This window comes from Alosa alosa, chromosome 9 (genome assembly GCF_017589495.1).
Source record: "Alosa alosa isolate M-15738 ecotype Scorff River chromosome 9, AALO_Geno_1.1, whole genome shotgun sequence".
NCBI lineage: Eukaryota > Metazoa > Chordata > Actinopteri > Clupeiformes > Clupeidae > Alosa > Alosa alosa.
Genome location: NC_063197.1, coordinates 1,483,205 through 1,501,947, shown reverse-complemented (window position 1 = coordinate 1,501,947; position 18,743 = coordinate 1,483,205). Strand labels below are relative to the sequence as shown.

Here is an 18,743-nt window from a genome sequence, read left to right as displayed (position 1 = left end):
AACAGCGGCGCTCGGGGAGCAGTGAGGGGTTAGGTGCCTTGCTCAAGGGCACTTCAGCCGTGGCCCACTGGTCGGGGCTCGAACCGGCAACCCTCCGGTTACAAGTCCAGAGTGCTAACCAGTGGGCCAAGTTCCCCAGATTACTAAGAACAATGTCTCGCTTTAGTTTTGATCCAACTAAAAGTACCTCTGTTTTGTCATCATTTAGTTTCAAAAATATTTTGCTCATCCACTGATTAATGGAGGTTAGGCATGCAGTGAGGGAGCAAAGGCCATCTGGGTTAGTTGGCTCCACAGAAATATACAATTGGGTATCATCTGCGTAGCTATGGAAGTTTACATTATGCTGACTTATGACGTTTCCCAACGGAAGCATATATAGGGAAAATAGCAGGGGACCAAGGCAGCTCCCCTGGGCCACAACAAAAGGCAAGTCATGTTTGATTTGCATTGAGCTCAATGAGCATCAAACCAGCTAATAGGCTAACTGAAATAACACCCATGCCAATCTCTAGGTATGGTGAAGGGTATGTGATGATGTGGGGCTATTTTAATTCCAAAGGCCAAGGTAACTTTATCAGGATGCACAGTATTCTGGATCCATGAAATAACTGGCCTTTAAAAATAAAAATCTCCCTGTCTGTATGGGAATTTAACATAGGGGTGGGAATACTTATGTATACTTACTGTATTTTAAGGAAGAACATTTATTTATTTATGATGCATTATTCATTCACTAAGAAAATTGGTGTCCTTAAAGGTTAGATATTTCCTCATTTTTCACTTAAGGCATTAAAATCAATTTCCAAAAGATGATTTTATATTCCTCTTTTCAGTCAACTTTAGCATGGGTGCCAATACTTTTGGCCATCACTGTACATTTTTGAGGAATCTAGTAGGGATTGGATCCAAAACACATCTTGAGGAGCTGGTTTGAGTTATAATTTTACCAAGCTCAGATTGAGTACTAGTGCTAAAGAACCTTAATTTAGGGGGGCTGTTTTTGGGTGTACTATCAAACATATTACTTGTGTTACCAATAGCCTCCCTTATAGAAATGACTTTGTTTTTGAGAGATCTTAGAGAGGATGCCTGACTGAGTGTATCAAAAGGTGTTTGATGCAATAGCCTATCAATGGTGGAGAACAACACCCTAGAGTTTCCACTGTTTTCAGCAATTACCTTAGAGAAGTGGTTCCTTCTCTCATTCCGAATAGCTCTATTATAATTTGCTATTTTTTCTTTTAGAATGGCACGGTGAACCTGTAACTTAGATTTTCAGTTTGCTACAGGGCCTTTTTTTAGTCTTCAAGGGTGCCACTCTGTCTAGCAGAGCGCCTAATTCATGATTGAGAGCCTCTACCATTTGATCAATGGGATGATGTAAAATATCTAAATTTATGGAGTCTATAAGAGCTATGAACTGCTGTTCTGCTCTAATGTCCAAAAGTCGCGATTTGATTGCAATTTCGGGATGAATTTTTGGAGTATGTATTACTATATTAAAAGATACACAATAATGATCAGACATATTTATATCATTTACTGATAAGTCTGTGACTTCTATCCCTCTAGAAATTACTAGATCGAGGGTGTTGCCAAGGTTGTGGGTGGGTCCTGTAACATGCTGCTTTAGCTCTAAACTGTCCAACACATTAAGGAACTTACTGGCTTTAGCATGAGTTGTCTTATTGACATGAATATTAAAATTAAGCCATTTACAATTATCCGATCATAGCTAGTGATGATGAGCGACATAAGTTCAGAAAACTGGTCGAGAAAGCCAGTCCATAGTTTAGGAGGGCGGTATAAGGTTAAAAGAAGTACAGCTGGGTCAGCCTTCAGAGTGAGGGCAATATACTCAAAAGAGTTTAATTGGTCAAAGTTGACTCTAGTGCAGCTATATTTGTTTGAGAGAATGGAGGCAATTCCACCGCCTCATTTGCCTTGTCTAATTGAGTGGAAGAAATGATAATTTGGGGGACAGGTTTCAACAAGAACAGCTTCGCTGTCTGAAGTCAGTCAGGTTTCAACAAGAAACAGTAAATCAAATTTTTTTTCACTAATAAATTCATTGCTGCAAAGGTTTTGGTAGTAAGTGCACCTATATTTAGTAAGACCATGTTAGCTGAAAATGCCTCTGGCATTTGAGGAATATGCTGAGGTATGGAAAGAATATTTGTTAGGTTTCTAGTTTTAAAGTTGTCTTTTCTTTTTACTATACATTGGGTAGAAATCAACGTTGGAATAGAACTATAAGCATAAGTCATGCTATTGCATGAAGCAGCTTGATCTATGGTAGTAGTATTGTATGTTACCCTGCAGAAAACATTCTCAGACCCATCCACATGTATAATGCCATTCAAATCAATACCTGGGGGGCGTGAATCTGTAATATTTTCTACAGAATGTCAATGCCTCAGTGTGGACGCTACTGTATGTTGTCAGAGAGTAGCCTGGCTCCATGTCGGTTTGGGTGGAGACCATCACGCTTCAGCATACTGGGCCTCTCCCAGAACAAGCCCCAGTTGTTGACATAGGGGATGCTTAGGGAAGCGCAGTAGCGTTTGAGCCAGGTGTGGAGATCGAACAGTCTGGACCATCTCTCAGCACCTTTTCTGTAGGTAGGGAGAGGCCCAGAGATGACAAAGCTTTTTTTTGTGCCCATCAGGGTGGTGATGAGAGTTTTGTAGTTTTCCTGCAGTGCTACTGACTGCTTATCTCTGATGTCGTTTGTGCCCACGTGTACGATGATGTTGTTGACCTTGGTGTGGCAGGCCAGGATGCTTGGGAGTTTCTGCTGGATGTCAAGGACCTTGGCACCAGGGAAGCAGTAGACCTCGGAGGGACCACTACGTGATTGGGGAATGCAGAGGTCTCTAACCATGGAACTGCCGATGACCAGGGTGGAGGTTGATGAGGTCCGGGGAGGAGGGGGTCGGGGGGGCGCCGACTTTGAGGAGGGACCAGGATGGTTGCCTCATCCTCGGTCAGAATGGCGTAGCGATTTTCCAGTCGTATAGGTTGGGCTGGGCCTGAGTGCCGTACCGTCTGCCGTGCTTGTGATGCTTGCTTCTTTTTGTTTATTTTTTCTGTGTGAAGAAAAAATAAACATACCATAGCCTAAAATTTCAAATAATACACAGATATGGCCTTATTATGGCTTCTATGCAAGACCTCAATAAAACAAGCGCCCTGTTTCATTTGTAGGTCACTATATCTAATTTAATTGTTGTTATGAACTGGATATGTGATGATTCTGTGAATACTGGATATGGGGCCCCCGTTGTACAATGCCTGCATACCACAAATAGTACAATCATACAATCAATGAGAGCATGTGGTTATAAATTCTTTGATGCAACAGTTGCTTTTTTTGGACCAGTGAGTGACATTTGGGTAATTTTCTGCGGCACACCTGATCTCACGGCACACTAGTGTGCCCAGGCACAGTGGTTGAAAAACACTGGTTTAAGTGATGCTGTGTCTGCACAGCAGCAACACATAATAATAGTCTAATATCAGGTTGATTTGCTCACTTACATCTCAAGTTTGTGTTGCTAACCTACCTAGCTAGGCTATGGGATTTAGGTCATTTAGGCTTACAGGTAGCAGTTGAGGTTGAAGTTTGGGTACGCTATGTTGTGGGTTCGGATATGGAATAGAAATGGTCTGTTCCCAAATTCACAGTAATGATGGCCTGACGACTTCACATTTTGATACCACATGTATTTATAAATCGATGAATTGGCAATGGTCAATTAATTGAACGCAACAGTGAAACGCATGCAGGTGCACATTTTCTTTTGACATGGATTCGATTAAAGTAACTATGCAAATAAGATTAATGGAAAGGTGTGGTCTCAACAAACCAGCAACCAGTTTAGGCCTATTAGCAACTTAAGTTAAGAGTGAGCTGGCTAACGCAGTCATAAAAATAAGCGCAGTAACATAGGCCGAGACCTAGGCTGCAGTTGTAAGTTGGCATCATGACAATAGTGAATCCTGTAATATAAAAAAGGGCTACCACTGTTCTCCATTATACCGCCAAATTAAAACGATCACTGATCAAGAATCACTTTATTGTTGATAGAGTGGCGCTGGCGACAATAGGCTAGGTTAGGGATGGGCAACTGGCGGCCCGCGGGCCGCATGCGGCCCTCCTCCTCACTCAGTGCGGCCCGCGGATCAATTTTGAAATGTCATTAAAATGTTCGTTTGACATGTTTTTTTATCACATCTGAACAGGATCCTTATTGTAATGATGCGGTCCACCGATAGTGGCGCTTCCTATATAAAAAATCCAGCGGAGTCGAGCTTTCTTCAGCGAGCAAGAAAGAGATACAGAGAGCAGTTTATAAGCTAAAGAAAAGGTGGGAAACAGCTGATCTTAACACAGAATTCAAAGTCAACTTATGTGTTTAGTAGGCTTATGCTTAGAAACTAAATCGGTGAACTTCAGTCAACACTACAACACCATGCACGAAGATAACTAAAAGTAGGCTACATCGGAGCTGCTAGAGCCGCTGTCGTAGCCGACCTCAAAGTAAAGCAGGGTTCCCACGGCTCATGGAATTTCAAAAATACCATCAGCATTTTAATGAAGTCTATTCCAGTCATGGAAGGTCAGGGAGTTATATCTTTGAGTGGCAAAGTCATGGAATATCAGGGAATTTTTTTTGGAGTTTAAAATTGTCTTTCCAAAATACATTAGGCCTAATGCAGTATTTACACGCAGCATTGGTGTTTATTGAGTTATTACAGTATATTTTTCCCATTACTACTTGCGTGAGTGGTTGTAGTTACCCCTACCTGTTTTTTTCAATGGGCATTTTTTTAATTTCCGGATTGGTCATGGGAAGCCATGGAATTTTACATTTGACTTAGAGTGGGAACCCTGTTTAAGATACACTAACAATAAGAGCCTTTTTACAAGAGCCACTATTACAGTGGGAAAAAGGTTTATTGTGAATGTGTAATATTTTTTAGTTTATTTCAAGTTCTTGGTGAATCGTCAGTTTGCTAGCAGTGGAACGTAGCCGAGGGACGACAATGTAATATAATAATAGGTAGGCTAAAATCTGAATCTCACCATGTCACCGAATCAGGGGAGCAATGAGCTTGTTTCCTCGCAATAAGATGGTCCTATCGCAGGGTGATATGAGACAGCGAAACTCGAAGTGTGTTCCTAATGTCACGTTTAGATGCACACCTAACAGACGGCATCATTAAATAGGTAGTCCAGTTTCTGTAAAATAGCCTGTAATAATATTATGTTTATGTTACGTGAAAAGCCTAATTGCTTAATTGTATGCTACCATTTTTTCCGTGAGGCCTGGGCGCAATTGTCCCACAACATTTTTTTTTTATTTTTCCTTGCGATCCAGTAAGCGCTGGAAAGTAGCAACGTTGAGCTCCCCCACATTGAAACCAGCCCAGATCTGCACGCTGCAGCCAGGGGCTTCTGTGAAGGTAGCACACAGTCGAAAGTTGCACACAGTCTATGAACATGGGAGCGGCATATTCTTATTTCGCACATATGGCGTTCAAGCAGTTTATTAGCCTACATAATGCGGCAGATTGTTACATAATGCGGCAGTTATTACATAATGACGTGAAAATGTATTACATTTTGTTGAGTTATTACATAATGCGGTGTTATTACATGATGCGTTGTTACACCACCCTGATGGCCAACCATGGTATAGCGCCACCATGTGGCAACAGATAGAATAACTATTCACTGCAAAAACTGCTTATCTAACAAAATCTAACCAAGTGTTATTAATCTTATATCAAGATAAAAGAAATAGTTGGTATTGTTTTCAGTATGAAGAGACTTACCTAGTGCTTCTTGTGAAATCATTTGACTTAATTTAAAAAAAATTTGACTTATTTCAAGACATCTCACCTTGAAAACAAGCAAATTTGTCTGCCAGTGCGTTGAGCAAATTTGTCTTGATAAGACTCCTTAAAATAAGTTAGTCTTCTTAAATTACGTCAAAATGATCTTTTGAGAGGGCGCTAGGTAAGTCTTTTCATACTAAAAACCAATACCAAATAGATTTTTTAATCATAATATAAGATCAATAACACTTGGTTAGAATACATTTTTTGCAGTGTTCACCCTTAGAAGGGGGTCACTTGCGCTTCAGCCTGGTTGGTGCTCACGGAACAGGACGCAGAAGTCAAGGAGACCCAAAGTCTATTCCAAGCTATTCACCCTTGTTACACTAGGCGAAAACAAGGCTTTGGTTGTAGAAAGTTCGAAAAGTTCTGCAGACACTGTAAGTGAATGTAGCACGACCCTCCTACTCGCGCTGAATACACACAACATCTGTCAGAATGTATTTGCTGAAACTTCACAATTTATTGATTATTATGGTATTGATGATATTCACATGGCCTGATGATGATGATGATGATAAACTTGCAGGTGTCATTGTGTAAAGCCTGCCCCGTATCCGATAAGTGGTTGTGGTTGGCTTTTGGACTTTTGATGATTCAGAAATCTGCTTGAATGGGAAGGTGGCTACACGGATTTGCCAGAGAAAATTAAAATATGTTGAAATATTCATCTTGTCTTCAAGCTATACCAGAGCCAATCCGTGTAATTGAATATGCATTAATACATGAAAGTATAAATGGGTAAAGCTAATAAATGCTGTTTAATCGTCTCTTGATAACAGCCTGCAAGCTCATCTGACACAGAAGATAATGATGCTGGGGCTAAAAGTGATGCAGAGGATAATCAGGAAGCTGTTGTTCCTTGGAATGCTGAGACTGGTAGTGAAGATTCAGACTCGGGCAGTGAAGATCAAGGAAGAGGAGGGCTGAAGCGGAAAATGACTGCTCATAAGGTAATGAGTATACTGCAAAACCAAGTGTTTAATCTTATATAAAAATCAAAAATTCTAATTGGTAATGTTTTCAGTACAAACAAACTTACCTAGCACTTTCCTATTTTACTTAATTTAGGATGTCTCATCCTGAAAACAAGTACATTTGGCTGCCAGTGCAATGCGTAAACTTGTCCTAAAAACAAGCAAATTTGGCTGCCAGTGCGTTGAGCAAATTTGTCTTCATAAGAATCCTTAACATAAGTTAGTCTTCTTAAATTAAGTCAAAATGATCTTTCGAGAGAGCGCTAGGTAAGTCTCTCCATACTTAAAACAATATCAAATAGATTTTTTGATCTTAATATAAGACTAATAATAATTATATTATTTTTTTTGCAGTGTATAAGCTGTCAGTCACATACGAGCTATCAGTCACTTTAGTGTTGGTAAAAAAGTTGTTAATTGGTTCTTATAATCAAGAGGCTTGACTACAAATCTCCACATCAGGCAAATAATTGGCCCATTCATTTGAAAAGCTTTTCTCTGTTCCATAAAACTATCTATCAGAATTCCTGTGACTTAATCATCTAAGGCCACATTTATGGAGCGTGTTTACTCTGCATTTTTTGTTTTATGTCAAGTGTTTCCTCTACGTTCATTTTGTGGAGGTGGCCCGTGACTGAAAAATGATTGCCGCCACTGCATCTGAATTAGGGCAGACTCAAAATGTAGTCGCAGCGGTTGCCTTTTAAATGATCCTGCCTGCCCCTGCCTGCTGCTCACATTGCAATTTACCAATAGCCTAAGTAGAGCTAGTCAGAGGTTATTAGGGCCCGTCCAGTTTCACTCCACATATTGTTGTGTTGATGTAGTTTATTGTAAAAACATTAACTTTCGTTCGTTTGCTCTTCATTTTATAGTGGTGGCCACTGCTTCAGAATTAGGGCAGGCGCACAATATTGTCCGTGTGCATGGTAGGCTAAGTGCCCTCTGCTGGCTAGGGCTCACATCGTCACAGATTACCAACCAGCACGTATGTCCAACCTCTTACGTGTATGTGTCACTTAATATTAATTTCTATACACACCAAGACGGCGGATTCCTAAAGAAACGCAAGCACCCACACCATAAGTTTATCTAAATTATCTATGTACCAAAAAATACATTTTACCGTGACTCGAAGAGCTGTAAACAGTGTTGTAAGGCTGCGTGTACAAATCCGAAAGGTTGGGAATAAGTACTCACCAGCCCAAACAAAATCGGATATTTCAGGCAGTAAAACCCCCGGTAAGAACCAAATTAGATTTTGTTCAAATCTACACATCTACAGTATGGCTACTGAAAAATGTAAGGTTCATTTATCAAATGTTATTTTGAAGTATTAAAAAACGTTGTTTTAGAATTTTCGAACAAAATGTTGGCAATTAGCATGTTTACGATAATCAGATATTATTAGGGTGTGTCTAGTTTTATTCCATAAACATATTGTTTTCATAGACGTTAGTGATGTGCGCTATCAAGAGCGTGCGCCAGCATTTACTGCGCCATAGGCTACTTCAGTGTGTTATGTCTGTCAACAATATAGCAAAAACTACCGGTACAACTTTCACAAAACTTGGTGGAAAGGTGTATTACAGGCTAAGGATTTACATTTTTGGAGCAGATCCGACTCAAAGTATTTTCCATGTGGATGCCTATGCGAGTGCGCTTTTAGTTTTATAAAATAGAAACGTAATTTGGTGGTCACCATATGATAACTATTACATTACAAATTTGGCCTACTACTGTGATGAAGTAGTTAGGTAAATGGATATGAATGACATTTTTATTTATCACCTAATGTCATAACATAGGCCTGGCTTCCAGGAAAGAACAGTTTGTTTAATTTAATTTAATATTGTGTTAGTCATACTACAGTATTGAATGATTTATTGCTTGTCTTTGTTTAATAATACAGAAGATAAAAAGCTTGATATTGGTAAAGAAACAAATCGCAATTGGATTATTTTCCAAAATTGTTCAGCCTTCTGCCACAGTTGCTTATAGTGGCATTGAACCCTTCCCACCACTAGTAGGCTCGCAAGCGTTGGATTGTTCACTGACTAATAGGGAACGTGAGTTGAGTTTAGACCGTCGTGAGACAGGTTAGTTTTACCCTACTGATGATGTGTTGTAGCCAGCGAGTGATCCCAGAGACTGATGTGCATAGAGTAAGCCAACAAACGACCATAAATGTCTGATCGTGAAAAGTTGCCAATTCCTCAGTTTCTGTTCGTAAGCCAAATAATTTAAGTAGTCAGCGGTTTAGCCGATGGGTTAGCTAGTGTTATGCCTATGCTGGCTTCTACAGCTAGTATGCTAGTTACTATTCTTATTCCGATTCAAGTGCTGCAAAAACTATGACTGCCAAACCACAACAAATGGTATATAATGTTAACAAAACCAGGGGACTGAATAACAGAGCGCAGATATCTGCCAAGGCCACGTAACGCTGGTCTATGCGACTCTCTGGTCTCTTTGATGGTACCCTGGCAGAGGTGGGGCGGAGACTAGACAGCATGGCAACTGCTCAACGTAAACTGTGCTATTAAGTGTGCTTGCTGAAAGCAGCACACTTATTGTTCTTAAGTTCCCTATCTTATTTTCTTTATTTTTATTAAATGTGCTTGCTGAAAGCGGTGTAAGTTGAACCGGTGTAAGTTGCTTGCGAACATCGCGTCACTGATGATTGCTGTTCTTCCACCATATTGGATTTTAGCGAAAGCTAAACTAAAGTTTCACAGGGCACAATTTCTTTCCAATCTTCACGAAACCTGACGTACATGATCTTCAGACCATGCCTCACAAAAGTTACAGAAAGGATTTTTGATATTCGAAAGCGTTCACCCATCACAGCCAATCGAAATCAGACGCAAAGCTGCCAAAGGAAGTGAGTTCTCAGCGAAACCAAACTTGGTACATAGACTTGGGACTCGATCATGAGGATGCACGAAAAATCTGGTGCCATATGACCTTTCGGGCACACTGCAACGGCAAAACATGTGTTTTGGCTTTTCGGATGTGTCAATGCATAAGACTTTTGATCATAGCAACATTGTCAATGTCAACTAACGGAGCCAAGCAATGTCCAGGCCAGGGCTGCAAATAAGCTGGTGCACAGTGCTCATGAATGAATGAATGAATGTTGGGACCAGTGGTGTAGTCTATGATATGTGATACGCAGGACTATGCAGTATACCAGGGGTGGGTAGTAACGTGCTACAAGTACGCACATGAGTAATAAAGTATTTTTTTCTTGGAACGGCAACTTTCCATATTCCTTTTTCAAAACGGTAATTCTACTTTTACTTCAACTTTTACACATTTTTGAGCCAGTAATCTACTCTTTACTTCGCTACATTTTCAATTGCCTTTTGTTACAAGTACAAGTTTATTGTCACAAAGGTCACCAATTTTTTTGAACATCCTCCTGATGGGGTCATGAGTCTACTTACTAAGATTGGTTATGATACATGAAATGGTTGTGGAGATATGAGCTCACTTCCTGTTTATATAATCCAATATATATAATTATTTTGTGTTTTTATAGCAATCTTCAGCAAAGAAGGTCCGAGGCTCATCCAGTGAGAAAGACAGACAGCAAGGCAACGGGAGTACGTCAGAGTCTGAGCCCTCCCCAACATCAGACTCTGATTCAGGAAAAAGTAGCGACCAGGTACAATAACTGAAACCCTTAACATTATTTCAGTATATCAGTTTGACATCTTACCTGGATTACCCACAATTATTTGCACACAATGTCTTGGCAACAAATATAGTAGCATCAGCTCCATTGCCAAGAAATATGTTCCCTCTATCAAAATGGTTGCCAAGCAACATCATGATGCATCAACTCTAACTTTTGTGTGTAGCGCAGTAATATAGAACGAAATGCGGTCAACATGAAGGGTTGTGCTGGATTTTACAACGGCATCAAACCCGAATCAATCAGTCATAATTAAGGACCCGAACCATCCATTTTAAAAGAATTATTTTAGTTGTATTGAGAGGATTTACTCCTTAGTCATTGCTGTGGATGCCCCTTAGGATTTCACACCGGAAAAGAAGTTAACTGGCAGAACTGGGAAAAAAGCCACAGCAAGAGGAAGGAAGACGGTAACAAATTACATTTTAGAAATGATGTAACAAAGCAGCATTTTAATAAATGGGTTCCGTCATTGGAAATTTGAAATGAATTACAAGGTTTTAGTATAAATTATATGAACAAACTTTGGAATGGCTTATTTTTTGTTCGACAGAAGCCTTCAACAGGCTCCGATTCCGATTCAGGATCACAGTCTGAGCAGAGAGGAGGTAAATCTGACTCCGATGATTCCAAACCGCGTCCTGCAATCTCTGGCTCTGAGTCACAGACTGGCTCAAAATCTGAGTCTGATTCTGATGCCCCTGATCGCAAACGTGTTCAGGCTGCCAAGAAAGGTGAGAATTGTTGAGATTGTGTTGTGGTTGTTAATGTAGTTGTCAGACTTACAAACTCGACAACATACTTAAGTGTTGAGTCCGCCCAAATTATTCCAATAATTGTCTAGTCTCCAAGAATAACTGGTCTTTTAAAATTTCTTGGTAGAAGGTCCTGCTCATTCATGTAGTCATATGCTCGGTTGAATACAAATCTGTTTTTAAGTATAAGTATATACTCTTTTGATCCCGTGAGGGGATCTAATGAGCTGCCTGCAACCACAGCGGCACTCGGGGAGCAGTGAGGGGTTAGGTGCCTTGCTTAAGGGCACTTCAGCTGTGGCCCACTGGTCGGGGCTCCGGTTACAAGTCCAGAGTGCTAACCAGTGGGCCACGGTTGCCCACCTTTTTAAAGCAAGGTGAAATATCATTTAGCTATCTAATTTCACCAGAAGCCTCTTATTGCACGGTCAGATGTTTTACAGTATTTATTCAGTTTGTGGACAGTTGAGGGCCAATAATGCATTTCTTTTAAATCCCAATCAATGTATCTTTTTTTTTTTTTTTCTCATTCAGAAAAAAAACTTTCAAAACCACCTGGAAGGAAACCGAAACCTGTCCCAGAGAAGGCTTCTTCCTCCTCCTCCGATAGTGACAGGTGAGCATAGGGGAGAGTGGGTAATTTGAGCCATTTTTTTAGCCATTTATAGCCAAAAGGAATATGACATGGGACTAAAACTAATGCAAAGAACACACATTCAGGATGTGGTCCATCTGGAAAAAAAATAAGAGATCACTGCACATTTTTGATGTCTTCCTACAGTTGCTGAGTGACATTTAAATGAGTTGGCGGTCATATTCATATTTGCAGTGGTCTCTTAATTTTGAATATGACCATCAACTCATTCGAATGCCACTCAGCAACTGTAGGATGACATCAGAAAAATGTGCAGTGGTCTCTTGATTTTTTTTCCAGAGCTGTAGTTCTTCGGACTCCACTTACCCCAAATTAGGGGTATTTCTAATTCACTTACATGGTTTTATACAGTTCCTGGTCACCAATATATCTGATACAACTTTGTAAACTGAGATTATTTACTTTTGATGTGAGACTGATTATACCCTTTACGCCCAAGAAAATACTTTGACACAAAAAAATAACTTTCCAAGATACAGGTGGTGATTTAACTTGCCCACTGGCTCAACTTACCTGACTCTTCCATCCACTGTTTTATTGACTACAATGAATAAAAAAAAGTTGTGACTCCTTTTTTCCTTTTCAGTGGCAGTGAATTGGACCGCATCAGTGAGTGGAAGAAACGAGATGAGGAGCGTCGTCGTGAACTTGAAGAGCGTAGGAAAAGGGAGGAAGCAGAGGAGCTACGGAGATTGCGAGATAGGGAAAAGGAAGAGGAGGAGAAGAAAAAACGCGAGAAAGAGAAGGGTGGGAAAAGGGACACCAGCAGCAGCTCAGATGAGGGAGTAGATGACTATCCTCTCAAGAAGAGTAAGAAACCACCACCACCACCTCTCCCTGCTCCATCAGACTCTGACTCACCGGCACCCACTGAGGTAAGTGGCCCTGTCTGGATTGATGACTTAAGATTTCTGTTCATTCATGGTTATAATACATAATTGTATAACTTTTGACTTGACCGTGTCATCAACTTAACCTCTTGTAGCAGATTGAGATCATGAACTGCGTATGTATAACGCGCCAATAGCCACTAGCGTGTTATCGCATAATAGCACTAGCATTATTAACGCATGATAGCATTTTGCCGTGTTTATCAACGCCATAACCTTACCATAAACCTAACCCTAACCCTAGAGGGTGCCATACACTTGCCGTTGATATACACGCGGAAGTGAGACAATAAGTGGTGTGTATGTTTACAGGGCGTTGACATACACGCTGATAGCTCAAAATGCGGTTTTAAAGTCACGGTTTTCGGTTCTGTACGGTTCTTGTTGTTATTAGAGTGCATGAAAATGCAATCTACTGTTATCCGATTTCTTATTACAGTGCATGAAAATGCACTGTACTGTTCTTCCTAGGCTGCTGCTTCTTATTATAGTGCATGAAAATGCACTATATTGTTCTTCCAAGTCTTCTTATTAGAGTGCATGAAAATGCACTCTATTGTTATCCGATTTATTACAGTGCATGAAAATGCACTGTACTGTTCTTCCTAGGCTTCTTCTTATTACAGTGCATGAAAATGCACTGTACTGTTCTTCCTAGGCTTCTTCTTCTTCTTCTAGTGCATGAAAATGCACTCTATTGTTATCCGATTTCTTCTTATTACAGTGCATGAAAATGCACTGTACTGTTCTTCCTAGGCAACTTCTTATTATTATTATTCCGCTTACCACTTTTTCCGTACGCAATTTCTCTTGAACAGTTTAACTTAGAAACTTCATTCAAACTTTGTAACGTAGGTCTTCAAACAGATCGGGTTGCTATGTCTTTTCAACTTTGAAACTTTTATACTTTTTAAACTATTAAAGAAAAACTTTTTAAAAATCCCCATAGACTTAACATTGCCGATTGTGACATCATAATACGGCAGTTTAAGCAATTAGAATCCTATGGCAGGTGTTCAGGCCACCTGGATCAACTACTAAAAATTATTAGCTCAGGCTTTAAGCATACAAACTGGCCCTATTAAGACTACACATCCTGTTCAACTGCTTCCTCTGCCAAAAACTGTTTCAAAATAAAAGTCCTCACTACAATATTTCACTATTAAACAATTTAACCCTTTAAACTACTGAACTTTTTAACTGTTCAGCCATTGTAACTGTTACTTGTCATCAACTATGACTCCTACCCACTGTAGCTAGTTAGCATGTTAGCATGTTAGTTAGCATTTTAAGCAAAACTGCTAAAAATGATTAGCTAAGTTAGCTAAGTAATATGGTTAGCATAGTTAACATGTTAGCATTGTTAGCATGCTAGTTAGCATTTTTAACTGCTAGAAAACATTAGAGCCATTCCAACTTTCAGTTATCGTCAAATATCTACCTATACACAGCCATTAAACTATTTGAATATCAACATTCATTAAACTTCCAGTCTGTCAACAACTTTTAAACTATTTACCTTCAACTTTTAAACAGTTTACTTTTAAACTATCTATTAAACTAGCTGTCTATCAACAACTTTTAAACTATCTACTGTCTATCAACAACTTTTAAACTATCTACATTCAGCTTTTAAACAGTCTACTTTTAAACTATCAACTTTTATTAAGCTATGCAACCACCATGTCTATCCTAGCATCACCGTAGTAACCATCTCTGTATTATCTGTTTTAACTATACATGATATTTTACATCACAACTTTAGCATTTTCATGCACTGGTAATTCCTTGGAATTGCATTTCTAGTTATTCTTCTTCTAACGCTTTTTGTGCGTTTAATACAGTGTCAACTGTTTAAAGGTAAACTATGCAGTATTGGCAATTTCCTTACTGTTTGTTATTTGTTATTGTTAACATGCTAGTTAGCATAGTTAGCATAACTACTAAAAATGATTAGCTAGGTTAGCTAAGTCACATAATTAGCATAGTTAGGTTGTTAACATGCTAGTTAGCATAGTTAACATAACTACTAAAAATGATTAGCTAGGTTAGCTAAGTCACATGGTTAGCATAGTTAACATTTTCACATTGTTAGCATGTTAGTTAGCATAGTTAGCATAACTACTAAAAATTATTAGCTAAGTTAGCTAAGTCATATGGTTAGCATAGTTAGCATTGTTAACATAGTTAGCATTAACATAGCATTAACATTGTTAACATTTAAAAAAATGCTAGAAAACATTAGCTAAATTAACTAAGTTAAGTAACTTGGTTAGCATTATTATCTTTGTTAACATAGTTAGCATAACTGTTAGCAAACATTAGAGCCATTCCAGCTGTCAGTTATCGTCAACTATCTACCTAAATAATTTAACCATTTAAATTATCCACCTATTTAACTTTTCAGTCATTCCAACTATATTAAACCTTATCTACAAACCAAATAATTTAACCATATAAACTATCCACCTACCTATTTAACTGTTCAGTCAATCCAACTATATTAAACCTCATCTACCTAGCAACCAATATAGTTTGTTTTTATTCTGCATATTTTACATCATATTTTTTGCATTTTCATGCACTGTATTTCCTTCAGGAAATTTGTATTTTTCATCTTTGTAACTTTTATACTTTTTAAACTAAAAAAAAAAAAAAAAAAAAAATCCCCATAGACTTAACATTAGGCTGATGACCTCACAATGGACTAATTAACTTGATTTGCACCTGTATCATCTTCCAGCTGCTCATCTAGGCCCCATCAAAGAATCAGTTCAACTGATTGCACCTGTATCAACTGCTTTCTGTTGAACTAGGCCAACTCTCTCTGTGTCTCTCCATTCTACAAGGATATAAGTCACATTTCATCCAACTTTCTATCCATTCATCCTCTTCAAACCATTCACTCATCCACCCATTAAACTATCCATCAACATCCATTAAACAATCTGCCTATCAACATCCATTCAACTTTCTGTCTATCAACATCCATTACACTATCTACATTTTTTAAACTATATACTCTGTCTCAGGCTTTAAGCATACAAAATGGGTCTATTAAGACTGCCGTTAAGCAATTCGAATCCTAAGCCAGGTGGCCAGGCTATATTAAACCTCATCTAACTAGTTCAGTCATTCCAACTATATTAAATCTCGTCTACCTAGCAAATAATTTAACCTTTTACACTATCCACCTATTTAACTGTTCAGTCATTCCAACTATATTAAACCTCATCTGCGTAGTTCAGTCATTCCAACTATATTAAATCTAGTCTACCTAGCAAATAATTTAACCTTTTACACTATCCACCTATTTAACTGTTCAGTCATTCCAACTATATTAAACCTCATCTACCTAGTTCAGTCATTCCAACTATATTAAACCTCATCTACCTAGTTCAGTCATTTCAACTATATTAACCTCATCATGTTGGTTGCCAATTAGCACATCATCTGTTTTAACTATATATTTCACACCATATGTGTTGCATTTTCATGCACTGGTAATTCCCTGGAATTGCGTTTTCTAGTTATTATTATTCTTATTAAACGCTTTTTCTGCGTTTTTAAATGCGGCTTCAACCGTATACGATCGATTTTGACAGCACTCGCAAGTCCGAAGAACTCACCCTGCTTTGATGTGAGTGTCTTGTGTATTTACATAGGCGTTCATTGGGCTAGCCTACATGGTTTGATATGTGCTGAAAAAGTCCTGTTTGCTATTGAACTTGCGCTTTGCCTCTTCTATGTTTATTGACAAAGTCATATATTATGGCCCATAATACAGCCTACTTCAATGATTGTGTGAATTGATCTGTAGCTATCCTCTGCCATTTAGAGCTCCGGAAAGTTCCCAGATATTTGAATCCAGAACATCTGAATATTCAATGGCTATCCGACAACATCTCAGTGCAAATTCCAAAATTGTTCGTTTATTTATTTCCACACACAAGACAACTGAACACCCAGGAGCAGGGCTTGAAAACGAAATTATTTTTCAAACGTTCCGTTCCGAACGGTTCAGGTAGGCCTATGTTTAACGTTTTCGTTCTTGCATGCGTTCCGCCACCAACATATCGGTCCTGAACCGGTTCGGAGCGCAAAATATTGTTCGTTCTTAAAGTTCCGGCAGTGTTTGGCGGGCCTATCAAGTCTATTTTTGTGGACTTTACCTTAGAATAGACATACTCATTATTTCCCCTTGATTTAGCCTATACCGTAGCTATGCCCAAAAATAATAAATCACAGGCGGCATCCAAAAACATTCAGATGGGCTATCAATCCCATAGCCTACAGACTGTAGGCCTAACCTATGCCTATAAATAATTTATCATCAAAAATATTTCTGGATACGTGCTAAACTCCTTACCTGGTTGTAGCCTAAGTTTTATCCATATGGAGATCTTCAAAGGCTTGCGCTATAATTCCAACCTCGGTTTATAAATGAACCTGTCTGTTGCTGACAAGGCATATCTCAAATTTCCCGTTTAACTCTTCTACATAGAATAGGCTATAATTGCGCAAACATTTCAAATCCCGACTTTAAAACGACAAGGCATGGACAGGCAAAATAGGCTATTACGCATAGGCTACAAACAATTTCCAAATCAGTTTCGGGAGCCTACGCTACGAGCTGGCCTAAGATCCGAAGTGGCAGACGGATAGGTTACATTACAACAGCAAGACAAAATATACACATTTGGACCAAAGGTCCATTTATTCGTTTTTTTTTTTTTTTTTCTTTTCAAACTGCAGAAATCAAATTATTAGGCTGTTCGCCTACAGTAGTTGGCTACATAGCGGCTTGTTAGCTCACATTAACAGTGTATATGCGGGCTTGTTTTTCGCACAACCGGAAATAGTCTCCCTGACATAGGATATGCTTTTGTGAAATTTTATAAAATATATAGAGAACGAAAAAAAAAACGTTATTAACCGGTTTTGTGGATTTCAGAATAACGTTTCTGTTCCGGAACAGTTGAAGACCATTTTGTTTTCGTTTCCGCTCCTCGTAAAATTCCATAAAATTCCGTTCGTTTTCGTTTTCGTTCCTTGAACCGGTTCGAAGCCCTGCTCAGGAGTGTACAGTAATGTGTACATTAGCCTATAATACTAGAAAGTAGTTTGGCTGCAATGGCTTTATTAATTTCTGCCAGTTAGTGCATTTTCCCTGTGTATAAGTTAAAGACTACATGCATTATTATGTTATAGGCTTATCTGAGACGGTGGTCTGGTTCAAATGAGTTACGTTGTGAAATTGAGAATGGCACTCCGACTATTCAATTGCACCATATTGCTATGTAGAATAGTAATGTCATACACCATTTGAAAGCTTGGACTCTTGGGATCCATACATGATGACAACCTTTTTTGTGTAAAATCTGTATAGTGCTTTACATTGTCAGATTAATCTTACTATGCTTCAATTCAATTTAATCAAAAATCCCCTCCTCTGCCTTTGGTGCTTTTCTACATTCTAGCTGCAGTGTGTATCCTTAGCAATAAGTAGATGCAGCATATTGGGTATTGAAATATTCACAGGAATCCATAGAAATTGAATATTCATGTTGTTTTATCCAATATTAGTTGTGTAATGTGTATATGTATAGTCCATCTTATACACAGCCATTGAACCAACAAACAAAATGCAAAGATAGAGACTTTTGTGTTATTCCATATATTGTGTAGTCATTCTATATCAGAACCTCTGACAAGAAACCTCAGAGTGTTACCTTTTCATTTGAGACCAGGATTATGCTTCTACACCTAGAAGTTGCCACACAGGAAGGCTTTTATTGTCAGTTTACATTTTGGGTAACTAAAAGTCCTATGGGGAGTTTCCATAGGGCATTTTACAAA

General features: G+C 38.8%; 1 protein-coding gene across 1 annotated transcript in view; it reads left to right on the top strand.

The window, feature by feature from the left end:
* hdgfl2 (HDGF like 2) overlaps nt 1-18,743 on the top strand; it is a 78,865-nt gene that overhangs the window by 23,289 nt on the left and 36,833 nt on the right. The window contains exons 4-9 of the mRNA XM_048252567.1: nt 6,690-6,860; nt 10,429-10,554; nt 10,926-10,994; nt 11,138-11,318; nt 11,874-11,955; nt 12,581-12,873. Of these exons, the coding sequence (XP_048108524.1) occupies nt 6,690-6,860; nt 10,429-10,554; nt 10,926-10,994; nt 11,138-11,318; nt 11,874-11,955; nt 12,581-12,873 (922 nt within the window). The remainder of the gene's footprint in view (nt 1-6,689; nt 6,861-10,428; nt 10,555-10,925; nt 10,995-11,137; nt 11,319-11,873; nt 11,956-12,580; nt 12,874-18,743) is intronic.